The 15,032-nt window shown below is 41.3% G+C and overlaps 1 protein-coding gene across 1 annotated transcript in view; it reads left to right on the top strand.

Annotated features, from left to right (window-relative positions):
* HECW1 (HECT, C2 and WW domain containing E3 ubiquitin protein ligase 1) overlaps positions 1-15,032 on the top strand; it is a gene marked incomplete at both ends in the record, with an annotated part of 194,258 nt that overhangs the window by 25,703 nt on the left and 153,523 nt on the right. The window contains one exon of the mRNA XM_080364173.1: positions 3,686-3,793. Coding sequence (XP_080220299.1) covers positions 3,686-3,793 — 108 coding nt within the window. The remainder of the gene's footprint in view (positions 1-3,685; positions 3,794-15,032) is intronic.

Below are 15,032 nucleotides of genomic sequence, written 5' to 3'. Positions count from 1 at the left end.
TGTGCACATTTTTCTTTGTCAATGAGGTACATACTTAATGTCAATGTTAGGTAATAGCATTCCTGGAATAGTATCACCTGCCAACTAAAACAGGTCAATCAGGCATATTCATACATCCCAACCTCCCGACCAGTTTCAATTACTGCTATTTTTAACTTGGCAGGGGATATTTCTTTCTTTCACCTTCCAAAAATACGTACCTTTGACAACTGAAAGATTTCCTTTTTGGACCTGCATGTATTTTTATAGAGCTAAAATTTGTCTGGCTTAAAAATCCCGATGAACACAGATTTCTACTGGGCTAAAAATACATTTTATTCCTTTGGAAAGAGGGACGTACCTAGCTTTTCAAGAGAGACAGACAGAGCTTACCTCTGGCTGTAAGAAGGATCTACATACTGGGTTTCTAAATCAAGACATTTGTAAATATGTTTTATTTACAAACATGCTTTTATACTTAAAGGCTCCACTGCTCCTATGTGGGATGACCTGCATATTGCAGAGTTCCATAAATTCGTATCAAAATACCCTTTCCACTGCCTCAACCTGGATTTCATCAGCAGTGATTGTCTGTAAACTGTGTGTGTATGATTGGCTCCGTGTGTGCGTATCCCTTCCCTTATGTGCTTTGTGACCTGACCTTTTGCTCTGGACTATCCATCCCGCGCACCCCTTCTCTTGCCTCTGGGGCAGGACACAGAGTGCAGGTGTTACTCGGTGGGAGCAGCTTGTTCCAGTTTTGCTGTGGTCTCATCTGTCAGCTGTAACCATTGGCTGGCTTGCTTATCCCTTCCCTTCAGGGGTCTTCTACCTTGGACATGCAGATGGAGAGTGGTCCTTTTTCTCAACCTGGCTTTCCAGGCTTCCTTCAAACAAAGGAGGAAAGGGCTTTCTGCAGTCACCCTGCTGGGTCAACTTGCAACAGAGACGTGATTTGGTTTGGGTATGGGCATATGTCGACATCTATGTCAAATTAGAAAGATTGCGTCATGCAGCATTCACACTGCCGTGGGAAGCAGACAGCAGCTGATGCAGTGGAAGTGCCAGCTGGCCTCCACCGATGCTACAGAGGAACACCACATTTTAAACCTGATTCTGGGTTCTCTTGTGCCACTAAACTCTGGCCTAAAATGTCTGTGATTTCTTAAGACAGGTCATGCAGTCTAGCTCAGCTAAGCCTCCTTAAGCAAGTATGGGTATTTTATAAACAATACATCTTGAGGAGCAGTAATTTACCATACATCTTAATAATATGGCAGGTGTTGGAGCATCTCCAGCAGCTTATAGAGACTAAATAAGACAAATAAACGTCATGACTAATGAAGCCAGAGAGCAGCGTGTCTGAGCTGAGGGATGCTTTCTGTGCCCCATCAGGATGAGGGGCTGGGCAGGGTTCCCAGGCTCCAGCTCAGTGCAGTGTTTCACCTTTAACTATAAAGTGTTTTCTCAGCCAGAGCAAAAGGGACAGTTCCTAGGTTTAAATCACCTCGTATGTATGGAAGTGTTCTTGTTTCCACAGAATGATGTGGGTGATTCTGGATAATCTGCATCCAGGATGTTCCTTTACTGAAGATAGTAGTTAGTAAGCCAAAGCTCTGAGAGCAACAGTGTATACTTATTTACTCTCCTTTTTATATTTAATTTGACATTTGAAAGAAGACACAACCAGCTATAAAGTACAAAGAACAGAAACTATACCAGAGGACTTTACTGTTGAAGAATTACCACAGAGATGTACTGTCTGAATGTGCAGAAATACTTCCACTTCAATACAGAGCATGGAACACATGTAGTGAAATAATTACTGACAATTAGCAAGTCAACAAAGGGAAAATTTATTGTAGATAGCATTGTCATTTATAATTACCCATTGCAATCATTAATGACCTCTTTAAAATTATTTCTGTTGTAAATCCCTCAAGACAGTAGCCCCAAATAATTCATTGTTGATAGCCCACTTATCTTCTTCCTGTGAGAGTACAACTAGGTAAAACCAATGGGACACCACTGGCATCTGCTTGCTGCTTTATTCTTTCAGTGAAGGTGTAGTTTCCTTTGATTTATAAGTCTACTTTGTTTAACATTCATATATATATATATTTTAACAATATGTTAGTCTTTGAGCTTCTTGGTTTTGTCCTTTGGGCTGCCTCTTCTGCTCTGCAGTTGGTCACACCACCAACTTGTCCTCAGGCACGGTGTCCCTTGTTGTGTGGCGCTGTCTTTGTCTTCTCATTGATCTATGTGATGAAGGAGTGAGTGCATCACAGTATTTACAGTAAATGTGTTTTAATCTGGGACTGAGTGGTTCACATTTTTCCTCAGCTTTTAGGGCTGTCTTCAGAACAGAATCTCAGCACCCTCGCAGAGCTGTTCCAGCAGCATGACTGAGTTGGTTAAAGTGGATTTCTACAAATCTCTTTTAAAACGAAAACCATCCTCGCTGCAGAGAGGAAAAATCCACGAGGTTGCTGACTGGTCTTTGTGGGCAGAGATTGTGGCTTTTTGTTTGGTGAAGTGCTTTGGCAGGGCAGAGATGTGAAATCTATTCCGTCTCCCCAAAGCTGGAGTAATGAGGCAACAGCCTGGCTCATCCTATCTCACTGCTTTGGCCACCTGAGTTGGTGGCCATTTTGGGCTCCCACAGGCCACTGCCCATGAGCCCTGCTCCCTTCTGACAGGCTGTAAATGTCTTCATATATCTATTTTATTTCTGCTGTGCTGTTTTCATTTATTGGTGATCAAAACTGTAACCGCTGGCCTAGTATGGTGGTGACATGCGCATTTTTGTTTGCTTAAAAGCCCGGTCTAAGCTCGTAAGTTGGCGAGTGTGGCCCTGGGGCCGTGACATGGCCTCACTGGCTGGTTTTTAAGCTGTTGGATAAAAGAGTGTAAAGAGCCAGGCCGTTGCCCGGAGTCTGGGATGTTTGCTCACATCTACGCAATGTAGATCTTGTAGATTGGTCTGGAAAAGAGGTCATTGAAGCGGCCTAAAGTGAAGTTTAGAAGCAGACTAAAAATGTATTTATGTGGGCAACCAGAAGGCCCTTCCTCAGGCTTGCTATCTGCCTGCCTTATATTTATTATACATGCAGTCCTGCGCAAGTTTTCAGCAACTTTTTAGAGATTATTCGTATTTATAGATTACCCCTCGACTTCTCTGTAAATCAGCTGGTGGTCTGACAGCTGCTAGGTGTCTGGAAATGCTATGAGGGAAAAGGCACCCAGTGAGTGGGATTCTCAAAAATAAATATCCTTCGTTGTATGCTGCAAGAAATAACCACATCTGTTGTGACAAGAGCGAGTGTGGTACAGATGCCTACATGTAACTATTTTCTGCGGCGTTTTTTTAAGGGAAGAGTTGGTGCAAAGCAGGGATTATTTTTTGCTACTGTTCTCTTACATCTAGATAATTATGTTTAATTAGATAAGGGTTCATCCATGCTAAGCTAGATGTTTTCATAGGGATATATTTTTTAAAATTACATTTCAGGAAAAGCTGTGATTTTTAAGGAGAGCTGCACTTTTAAATATGTGAGTGAAAATTCTAACTTCTCATCAGGTGGTGCCAAGCTGTCTAGCAGCTCTAGTATGTTCTGTCAAGCCAAAGGCATATTTTTAGCCTGACTCTGCTATGCACATTGTCATAACAGGTACTTGATAAGACCATTTTCTTTGTTTATAGATGAGGTCTTGTCCGAGAACTTTTTGGACTACAAGAACCGTGGCGTCAATGGCTCTCACCGTGGTCAGATTATCTGGAAGATTGATGCCAGCTCTTACTTTGTGGAGCGTAAGTATTTTTCCTGTCCTGCTATGGTATATTTCAGTCACTGCAGAAAGATAAGTGAACTGCTTAAGTTGTTCTTAGGATGTTTTTATGCCCAATAAGTCCTTTTAGGAACAGCTAAAAATGTTACCAAAACTCTTGAATGTATTGAGAGGAACTGAAACATTTTATAGAGCAGAAAACCACAGTTTCTGCAAGCAAAGAATTTTCTGGATATTGACTACCTACATTTATATCTATCTATCTATCTATCTATCTATACAGTTATGTGTTCTAGTCCATTTGCTGTTATTTGGAGCATATCATTAGTAATGAGCTGCATAACCTTTAATATCATATTAAGGAAAAGAGGAACTCAGGGGCATAATCTCACTCTAAGAAGATTCACACTGACTTTTAACTGGACAACTTCATTGTGCATCTGGCTTCCACCAGATTCAGAGATAAAAAGAGTAGAGTTCTGATCATCATATAGACTGACAAAAGTATAACAATATGTAGTTGCAGCAAGGTACACTGATTTCAAATAAATTGTTCCTCATTATATTCATTTATTACCCAGGGCATCTGATGCAATACAGTGTAACTCTTTTCCGCTTCCTTAGCAATCAAAATACAGAAGCACTGAATTTGCTCCTGCAAAGTATTACATACATTCTACAGCAGGTTAACACTTCCAGGCTTGGCTGTCATACATCCCTGACCAAAGTGAACCTGACCATTTGAGTCCTTCATCTTTTCAAAGAGTTACCCTGTGCTAGTGTGAATGGAATTTATGGTCGTCTCTGGAGAACAAAGACTGGACTGAGACCTATAGCAAAATATCTGCAGTGAAAGAGCATCCTCATGGAGGAGTTAAGCGTGAACAAGCCTAGCATGCAGCGGTTTCCATTTTTCAATTGTACTGAATGTTTCCGATGAGCTACCTTAGCCTGCTGGGCAAAATTCGGAAGTTTTGTAAAAGTATACATAAATTGCATGATAGGCAAGTATATCTGTTTAAGATTGCCAGACTTTGAGAGCAATCAAGAGAATCATTGATGTAACCTACATTCTGAAGGATTTGGGAAGCGTATGTGTTGTACTTGATTAGGTGAATCTATGACTTCGAGCTTAAGTATCTGGTATAAGCACGGATGCTACAGCCAGAGATCTTACAGATACTCAGTCCTAGAAATAGGTTATCTCTTTGCAATATGAAGCATTGCTGATGGTCTGTAATTCCTAGTGTTAAGTTAAATTGACAATGTGCTTCTAAAGGAATAAGGGAACTGCTGAAATATCTACAGGAAATACAGAATGCTTATATCCTGTGTTTTGAAAAATACATTTATGGGAAATTGTTTAGTATATCAGAACATTTATTTTAGTTACCCTGATTTCACAGCAGAAATCCATTATGGGATCTAACCTTTAAAGCAGGCTCAAATTTGCAACTGCCTTTTGAGCTGTGATTACTAATCTGTGAGACTGATTATGCTTTCTTTTAGCTGTTAAAGAAGTGTGGTGAGGAGATATGAAATCTCCCAGAACTGCATTCTGGAGCAGCCTTGTTAGCTTGGTTTATTGAAAAAGGGTGGAAGTGGGACTGGGCTTCTAGTAGTTTTCCTGCCTAATCTGCAACAGAAAAGAAAGAGGCAATGTGAGAAATCCTTAGGAGAAAGCCTCTTCAGGTGGGCTAAATTTCATTAAGAGCTCGGCTGCACAATGAATTATGTCGGCTTAATAAGTTGCCCTCATTAGCTGAGACACAGTAGCTGTTGTTAATTGATTGCATGTACATTCTTCACTTGCCCTACTGTAAGAAAATGCAACTTAGTATAACCACCCTTCACTGATGCTTAAAACTATGTTCTACTACACTGTACTTGGGCAGCCCACGCTTGATAAGTTGCTACCTCTTGGTAATTTGTTAATGCTGCCATCATTAGGTTGCGAATCTCAGTCCTGAAATTATGTTCCAGTGCACTCATCAAGCAAAAATCATGGCCTTGTCCAGAATTAACATTTAAAAAAGGAAGTAGGCAGAGGTAATTAACAGCGTATGTGGATATTCTTACAGCCACTTACTATTGAGTGGCTCTAAGAGTATCCGCATATGAGAAAAATGTTGATGTATGTGAATTTCATGTATCTAAAGGCATATTAGAGGGTTCCTGCTCATTGTTGAGACTTACACACGAAGGTACACAGCTTTGCAGTTGATTAAATGTTATGTTAAAAATCGCAGTGTCTGAAATCCTCATGTATTTTCTATCCAAAGAGGACAGTGTAAACCACCTTTCTTCAGACTTTCATTTTTTGGACAAAGACCATATCTTCCTTTTATATTGCATATCACACAATATGGTGACATTTGCAGGAATTGGAAAGATACTGGTTGCCAAAATCTATTTTATTTTTCTTGCCATTCGCTACAGAACTGAGAGAACCTGGAGGACAGTGCAAGGGTACATTTAGTGGTAACATGGTATACAAATTACAAATCTGGTCCCAAGTTAACCTGACCCAGTGTCTTGTCTCCAAAAATGGCCAATAGTGTTGACTGGAGGAGGGTATAAAGGTAAGCAAGTGTTAGTGACTCTTCTAGCTGGAGTATTCTTAGCTTCTGTTAATCTGGCACTTTCTGAGATACATAGTCTTTTTATTTAGTGGTTGTGAAGGTATCTGCATTGTTTTTCTGTGCATCATGTTGTACTTCCCTTAACTTGCTATTGATTGGATTCTTGCTGATTATAGCATTAATTCTCTATAAAACTGAGTAGCTCACTTACAAAGGCAGCCCTTAATTTATGCTTTTGCTTTTCCTGTAACTGTCTGTACCTTGGTATCTGTTCACCACATGAGTCAATATTGGCAATTTATCAACCACACAGTGCTTCAGAAAATGTTACGGTATACACTGCCGCATTTGGCCCATCATAGCTGGCAGGAACCACGATAAAGGGGAAATCAGAGTAAGGCCAAATAATTAACCGTACATAGAGAATTTAAAGTTCTCAAGAACTTAAGGCACCCCATGCAGATTGGTTTGGTTCTTGAGATGTATAAAGAAGATTTAACTTTTTTCATGGTGCAATTGTGTAAGGTAAAATAAGCTTATTATTGTGGGGCTATGGAGATCATCCTGTCCAACCTCAGAAGTCAAAGTTTTTAGGGACCCCCATGCGGTGTTTTTGTACCACATTTAAGGAAATTACCCTTTTGCTGTGACCAGCCAGCTGCTTGACATAAAGAGCTTAAAAAGCCATTTTTTTACTTTTTTTTTTTAATTATTATTCTTATTAAAGAGCTGTATGAAGGAACTTGAAAAATTAAAGGTATTAAGGACTGACTGATTTGAAACAGTGAAATTCTCATTAATATGGAAAAAGAAGCATTAGGAACGAGGTCAAGTAAATACAGAGTTATTACTCGTTTTCTATATTTTGAATCTGGAGGCATATATAATGTTTTGGGGAGTATTTTGTTCAAAAGCCTTAACGTTCCCCAATTAGTTATCCTTTCTTTCTTGCATGTTCTGAAAATTAACAAGAAAATGAAATATGACACTCTGTGTAGCCTTGCGGTCATTGTACATAAAAGCACGGACATCTAATCGCTGTAGGTAGCGTTTGCATGCAATGGTCTGGGACCTGGAGTAGGAGTGAGTGAAGGCAAATGTGGCTGGAAGTTATTTTCTTGGTGGTGGCAGATTATCACAATAGTAATCTTCTGTCAGACGGAGTTTTAGTTATAATTACTGGCAAAAAACATCAACCTGGAGGACCACACTAGACAGAAATTATGCACTATGGGCAGAAGAAACTAGCCATATTGTGAGAGATTTGTAGAAGTGCATCAGGAGTGGAGAACACAAAGGAAAGCATGGCAGAAAAATCGTTATGGTATTTTGTGTTAACTGCGCTTGTACAGAAGTAAATAAAACTGAAATTCTGCAATTTCAGATGCTTCTCTGTTGTTTAAGCTATACTTTCACAGTATTCTCAGTGGGTTGACCAGTCTGAGTCACTAAGGGTTACTTTTCAGGTATATTTAAAATCTCCCTTGATTAAAAAAATTGCCTTTTGTGTGATAGGTTAATGACAATGCAAAGTGGTTTTTTCTTTTTGATACATGCTTCTGTGTTTTGGAGGTGTTTGGGCAAAATACATGTTGCTTTTGAATCTGCTGATAGCCTGGTTCAAGACCACCTAGAGGGCCCTATCACTTTTCAAAATGAAGGTAATTTCTTAATACATACCCATACAGCATTTTCAGGTACCACAGAGGTTTAAAGTTTGTGTTTGTTTTAGTGGTCTACTCTTATACCTTGAAAATGATTAATACCTTTCCCAGATAAGCGTATGCATTTCCACTTTGCATATCACAAACTTGCAGAATAATGTTGCCAGACAGATATGTAATTGGTGTGAGCCAGATAGGGAATTGCTTCCAAACTGCAGCATGAATGCTGGCAGAACAGAACTCATCTTCTATTAATACCCAGCAAACAAAAAGCCTTAACAGCTGCCGAGGCAATGTCGTGCTACATCCAGTTTTGCATTCCTGCAGAACTGTAGCAATTTGGGATTTCATGACAGACAGTGATAAACAGTAACCAGCTACTGTAACCATAAAATGGTTGGGGTTTGTGGAGAGGAAGGAGGAGGGAAGAGAGGCTACATGCCGCTAGGGATGTATATTAATACCTTGCGGTAAGGCCTGGAGGGCACTGCAATGAAAGAACCAGCCTATAATGGGTTTTCCAGGAAAGTAAACACGTTCTGCTTCGCTGCAATTTCTGGCACACTTTTTTGGCTTATACAACAATACAGAGAGGCAGAGTGCACAAAAACATTTCACTGAGGTGCGATGTAGGTTCTTTCTGTGAGCACAGTATCAAACTAGCCTATCCTTCAAAGGACTAGAAAAGTTTTGATGCTATTTGGAATTGTTGTGGAATCATAGAATGTCCTGAATTGGAAGGAACCCACAGGGATCATCAGGTCCAACTCCTGTCCCTGCATATGACAACCCCACAGTTCACACCATCTGTCTGAGGGCCTTGCCCAGTCTCTTCTTGAACACCGTCAGGCTTGGGGCCGTGACACCTCCCTGGGGAGCCTGTTCCAGTGCTCCACCACCCTCTGGGGGAAGAACCTTTTCCTAATGTCCAACCCTGACACATCTTCTTGCCATTCCCTCAGGTTCTGTCATTGGTCACTGAAGAGAAGAGTTTGGCACCTGCCCCTCCTCCTCCCCTTGTGAGGAAGCTGTAGCTGCCATGAGGTCTCCTCTCAGTCTTCTCCAGGCTGAACAAGCCAAGTGACTTTAGCCACCCCTCATATGCCTTCCTCTCCAAACCCTTCACCAACTTTGTAGCCCTCTTCTGCACTCTCTCTAGTAGCTTAGTATCTTTTTTTATCCAGTGGCACCCAGAACCGCACACAGAGCTCCAGGTGAGGCCGCACCAGTGCAGGGCAGAGCGGGACAATCACGTCCCTTGCCCGGCTGGCAATGCTGTGCTTGGTGCACCCAGGACACGGTTGCCCCTCTTGGCTGCCAGGGCACACTGCTGGCTCATGTTCAACTTGCTGTCAACCAAAACCCCCAGATCCTTCTCCACAGAGCAGCTTTCCAGCATCTCATCCCCCAGTCTCTTTGTATAGCCAGGGTTGCCGCATCCCAGGTGCAAGATCTGGCACTTGTCCATGTTGAACTTCATGCAGTTGGTGATTGCCCACTTCTCCAATTTGTCCAGATCCCTCTGCAGGGCCCCTCTGCCCTCGAGAGTGTCAACAGCTCCTCCCAATTTTGTGTCATCAGTGAACTTACTTAGTGTTTCCTCAAGTTCTGAATCTAAGTCATGTATGACGACATTGAAGAGCACTGACCCTAAGACAGATCCCTGCGAAACCCCAACAGTGAACTGGTCACCAGTCACAGTGCCAATTGCACTGAAGGCAGCCAAATACCAGGGACTCCTGTTAATCTACTGGCTTTTCTGTAGATTTTTTTACTACCTGACAACTAAGAAAACCATTTCCAAGTGTGACCAGTCATCTCTGTGTCACTTCTATGCAGAAGCTTGTGCAGCAGTTGTTTTTTTAAATTTGTTGCTGTTATTGTTGCTGCATTTTTATTAATAGCAAAGAAGGAAGATAGGCCTTGCAGAGAGCAGAAATTATATTTATACCTGTTGACTAACAGGGAAATAATGGTAAAAAAAAGCACACAACTGAAGTCAAGTCTGAGAGATCCTAATACATCTGCAGATATAAGGCAGGTCAGTATATGCCATATAAGTATGTATTTATGGAAGATGTACAGAAATGTCCCCAAAACTGAAAAACAGTCAGCCCTTTAATCTAGGGCTCTTTTTAGAAAATATATCCTTTACATTTCTTTAGGAAGCCAATAAAAAGGCTGCTTCCAAAGTAGGAATATTTGAAGGATGTTGTTGCCTACAGTGTTTCCAAATAAATAGAGAACAGTTGTAATCAACAAAAGCTTTAATGAAGCTGGAGTATTTGCAAAGTTTTCCTTTTTCTGGACAAGCTGTTAACAAGTCCAGCCCACAAAAAAAATTTGCTCTCTGCATTTTCATTACCCCAATGTCTCTCAAATCACATGCACTTCACTTTATGGAAGAGTGCGTAATGGGAGAAAATAGAGATGAGGCTGCTGAAATCCATCCTGCTATACCTTTGAGCAAATTAGAATTTGCTGCATGACTTTAACTTTCAGGAGTCCACAGAACGTAAAAACTGGAGCAACACAGAAGCATCTTCAACAGCGTGAAGACAAATTAGTTAAAGGTGTCAGAGAAAAAATGGATATGAAGCAATAAGAGAGACTTGTGCCCCCAAAGGTGCATCTGCTGCTTGTGTCTCTCCCAAGGAAGACATGTCATAGTTTTGACGTTCTTTCTGTTCAGCTCCTTGCTATGTAGTAGTCTTCTTGATGCTTTTTGGTTATCTTCCATCCTACACACAATTTTAAAATTCTTCCTTATTGTCCTCAGCCTGGTACCCTTTATAGTAGTTTAATCATATTTGAGCCAGCCTTAGCTTTGGAAAGAGAAGCACAATCTGAGCCTAGATGAAGTTATTTCCCAGTTCAGGGCCATTGAAGTTTCTCAAGAACCCTTTGCTTTGGTTCCTTTGATCAGCCATTTAATCTTTGTTGTTGCTTGTTAGTTTTTCTGTTATAATGTGCCAGAAATGTAGGCAGCAACCTATCAGAAAAATAATAATATCATAACCATTGGATATTGGGAACATCTTTTTCACAGAAAAAGTTGTCAGGCATTGGAACAGGCTGCCCAGGGAAGTGGTTGAGTCACCATCCCTGGAGGTGTTTAAAAGACTCATAGATGAGGTTCTTAGGGACATGGTTTAGTGCCAGAGTTAGGTTAACAGTTGGACTTTATAATCTTGAGGGTCGCTTCCAACCAAAATGATTCTATGATTCTATAAATGGAAACATAGGTCAATCCGTACAAGACATTAGACAGCTATTTCTCAGCTTCCTGCATGCTTGTGTCGTGTTAGCTTAACTGAGAGACCAGTCTGCAAATCAGATTTTTCCTACATCTTTCTCTCCTTTTCCACAACTTGTTTTGACACTTGAACATATTTTGTTTGTACTGTGGAGATCAGGGCTGGTTGGTTATGCATTCCCACACAGGGAGGAAGGTGCTTGTGTTGCAGCATGCATGCTTGGTGACACCATGCTGGGACAGCCTGGCTGTTCCCCACACTACTTGCTCTCCACTTTTCCTGGCAGTGCTTAAAGACATGACAAAACCTCTGCTTGCACAAAGCTGATACTAAAATGAGAGCTCTGACAGGTTGGTAATGGGAGTTTCAGAAAGCTCTCTCAAGGTGAACTGGAAAGATTTAAATGAGAAGTAATGCCTGATCTTAGGCACACTTAAGTCAGAGCAAGCCTTTCTTCACTAAACCATAGTTCCCAGTCACAGAAGACACAGCTTATATGGTCTCTTGTCTCATCTACTTAACCTTAAACAAGCATAGACGTTGTATCAATGCATCAGAGACTGGACATCCACTAATTCCCAAGGCAATGGTCAAGAAGTTGTGGTAACATTTTATTGATGTTTTTTTGCTATTTACACTGAGCCTTGGGACATTTGGGACCTGTTTTGGATACACAAATCTATTATTTTTTTATAACTTTCAAATAGGTACTAGTTGCTTTTATTTTTTTATTATTTTTTTTTTAATTACAGTAGTGTCTACTGTCTCCAATAAAGAATAGACCTTCTTTTGTGTCTACTAAGGTAGTTTCTGTCCTGAAGAGCTAACACCAGATTTTTGAAGATTTGGATAAGTTCAATGCAAATGTTTGAAAGCTGAGATAGGGAAGACAGATTAAAAGGTGAGAGGTGGAAACAGAGGCACAGAGTGAAGAAGTGACTTGCCAGTGCATGGGTACAACTGCAGATAAGACTTCAGTTTCCATACTCCCTGCTTAGTGTCTCATCTGGTAATGTTAGGCCACCTCTAGTTTGTTTGCAGTCTGAAGTACTGGGAATTACTTTAAAGTTGTACCCTGAAAAGAATTGTGCCCTGCTGCATAGTATGTTCATCTTCCTTTTGTTCTTTAAGGAACAGTTTCTGAAAGCTCTTGTGCTGGAAAGAGAGGTTTGTTATGGTTTATCAAAGTTGGAATGAGCCTCAGAAAAGGTGGTAATGAAGGAACCATGATTTTTCCTCTCTTTTCTGTTCCATTTTTTATTTTTTAAGCCCTCTGTGAGCATGCTGGATCTGTTTGTTGTTTTCTTCCCAGATGTTGTCAGGTTGAGGGACAGCAGTAGCTTCCCTTGCAGTCCAACAGCCTGACTCTTGCCTGGCCAATCCTTTACCTAGGAAAGACAAAGATTTGTGGAGTCATCTCATCGAATGAACATCAGACTGACGCAACTGGTTCCAGCCTTGTTATTCCCCTGCAGCTGGGCTTGTCTCACGTGTGGAAGCAGAATGGCACTGTTGTGCCAGTGCTGCTGGGTGACCCTGTTGTTCTGGACACACAGACTATAGGGACAACCCCCAGCTTTACCTGGCATTTTGTCTCCCAGGGTGGCAGAAGAGGGCAGCCTGAGGAGGATGCCCAACCAAGCGGTACCTGAGGCACCAGATGTGCCTCCCATTGTAAGATACACCACCATGTCATTTTGTATCTTAGGAAGAAGATGCTTGACTATAAGGGGCGGGGGGGGGAGTGTGTGTGTGGGGGGTTGTGCAGAAATCACAGCCTTTTCCTGTTCTCCTTCATTTATCACATTGTTTTGATAATCCCTGTTATCATTTTTTCTTGCACACAATATGCTAAGTCCCTGATTTGACTAACTCACGAGATTTAGGAGGACACAGAAAATTGTGACTGTTTTTTGGGGGACAGTGGCGTGCTTTCAGGCTTGCTTAATCTTAAGGTAAGGGGAAAGTTCAGAGAGTTCACTCTTGCCAAGCAGGAGCTTGTTGCTTAAGAAACTTTGCAACAAACTATGCAAGAAAGTAGTAAGGACTTGGGGAGCTGTGCTGCCACTGCCAGGAGATTGAAAGGAGGCTATGTAGTATGTGGTCCTTACAGCAGTTCCTGCTTGAATCTGTTAGGAGCTGGGAACGCGTGGCCTTCCATGCTCCAGCATTTAAATTTTTAGGCAGCTATAATTTCTGATCTGGTCTGCACTATTCCCTCTTCTCCAGATCCTGCCGAAGATATCAGGTATGGCCTACATCCTTCCGCACTTCTGGAGTCACTTGTTGATCATGCAGTTGTTCCCCATGATAGAGTAATTTAAGTAGAAGCCATCAGACCACTGTGTACCTGGCAGCGTACTATAGGGAATGGCACATGCTTGCTTTGGGTCTGGAGGAGTCTGACTGTAGGTGCCAAAGTTTGAAAAGACGGGTTCACATACGTGTTCATTTTGCTCTTCCAGTCATGTCAGCAATGTACTTGCTTTAGGTACAGAACTCCTGGGCCTGTAGAGTGTTTTCTGTTTTAGCTTTGGTATCAGGATACCATAGTGCATATCATGCACTGGAGGAAATGAAGAGAGTTTCCTGAAATCCAGTGGTGTGGCTAGCAGCTGTATTTTTCTCATGTAACCTAGCATTTGATAAATGCCTGAACAGATTGCTATTGTTTTGCTGCTTTGAACTTTGGATGTCAGTATTGAGCACCACAGGTGCTGAAGTCACATAATTTATTTTAATGGCTCAGTTTTACGTAGATAATGTTGTTTTTTATAATCGTGTACTATTGACAGTGAGAGATTACAGTGTCATCTTTGACTCACAAATCAGTTCTCTTTACCACTTCTGGAAAGTTTGGTTTGGATGATGTTATCTAGAGATTTGGTAGAATTGCCCTGGAAGATAGATCCCCACCCTTTGCTCCATTGCACAGGGGCCTCAATGCTCTCCCTTGGGATACTTCCATTGGGCATGCTTCTGAAGCTGCTGCAAGCCAAGTTAGTCTCCACTGAATTCAGTAAGAATTGCTTGCATGCAGCCCCTGCATGCCATCAGGCCCAGCGCCTTTCATGTACAACCATGTAGAGAGAGCTCTGGTGGAGAATTTGGCCCAAGTGGTTTTATCTTTGTAGAAAAAGAGGACAAAATGCAGTGGAAATGGGAAGCAGCTGTGATTGGAAGGGTATGAGCACATGCATCAGAAGGTCATATTCACTCTAAAACAGTAGTAAGCTACTCAGCCTTGTTTATTTTCTTATTAAATACACTAAAAAAAAAAAAAAAAGGTATTGCATTCAGGTTTTTGTAATAAAGGATGTAAGTTAAATTCATGGATGCAAAGTTATTCAGGAGGTAAGGAGGCTGTCTGGTCGGTGTCAGATCTCAGCACCATCAAACTTAACATTTCTGCTGATGGAGGGAGTAGGGTTCCCAAGGACATGGGTCTCTGAGCAAAGGCCGAATTTTATCAAGGGCTTGCCTGAGAGGGCAAACTCAGCAGATGGTTTATTGACCAAGCCCATCACTAGTTTAAAGGTCCTAAATAAGAGATCAGTGTCAATAATTCACCATTTCTAGTTTTGGAGAATTTTGTAGATCTTTTGGTAATCCATCTAAAGCATACTGTGACAGTAATTAATCAAAACAGAACTTGGAGCGTATGTATTAAATATAGCATTTTTGTCGTAGCTTATGGGAGAGAATGAGTTTGCTTCACATCTAAAAGAAAGCTCTTTTATACCTCTCTGCAGGAGTGA

Source organism: Nesoenas mayeri, assembly GCF_963082525.1.
Source record: "Nesoenas mayeri genome assembly, chromosome: 2".
Classification (NCBI taxonomy): Eukaryota; Metazoa; Chordata; class Aves; order Columbiformes; family Columbidae; genus Nesoenas; species Nesoenas mayeri.
Note: the sequence above shows the minus strand (reverse complement) of the source record. Positions and strands in the feature narration are given on the sequence as shown.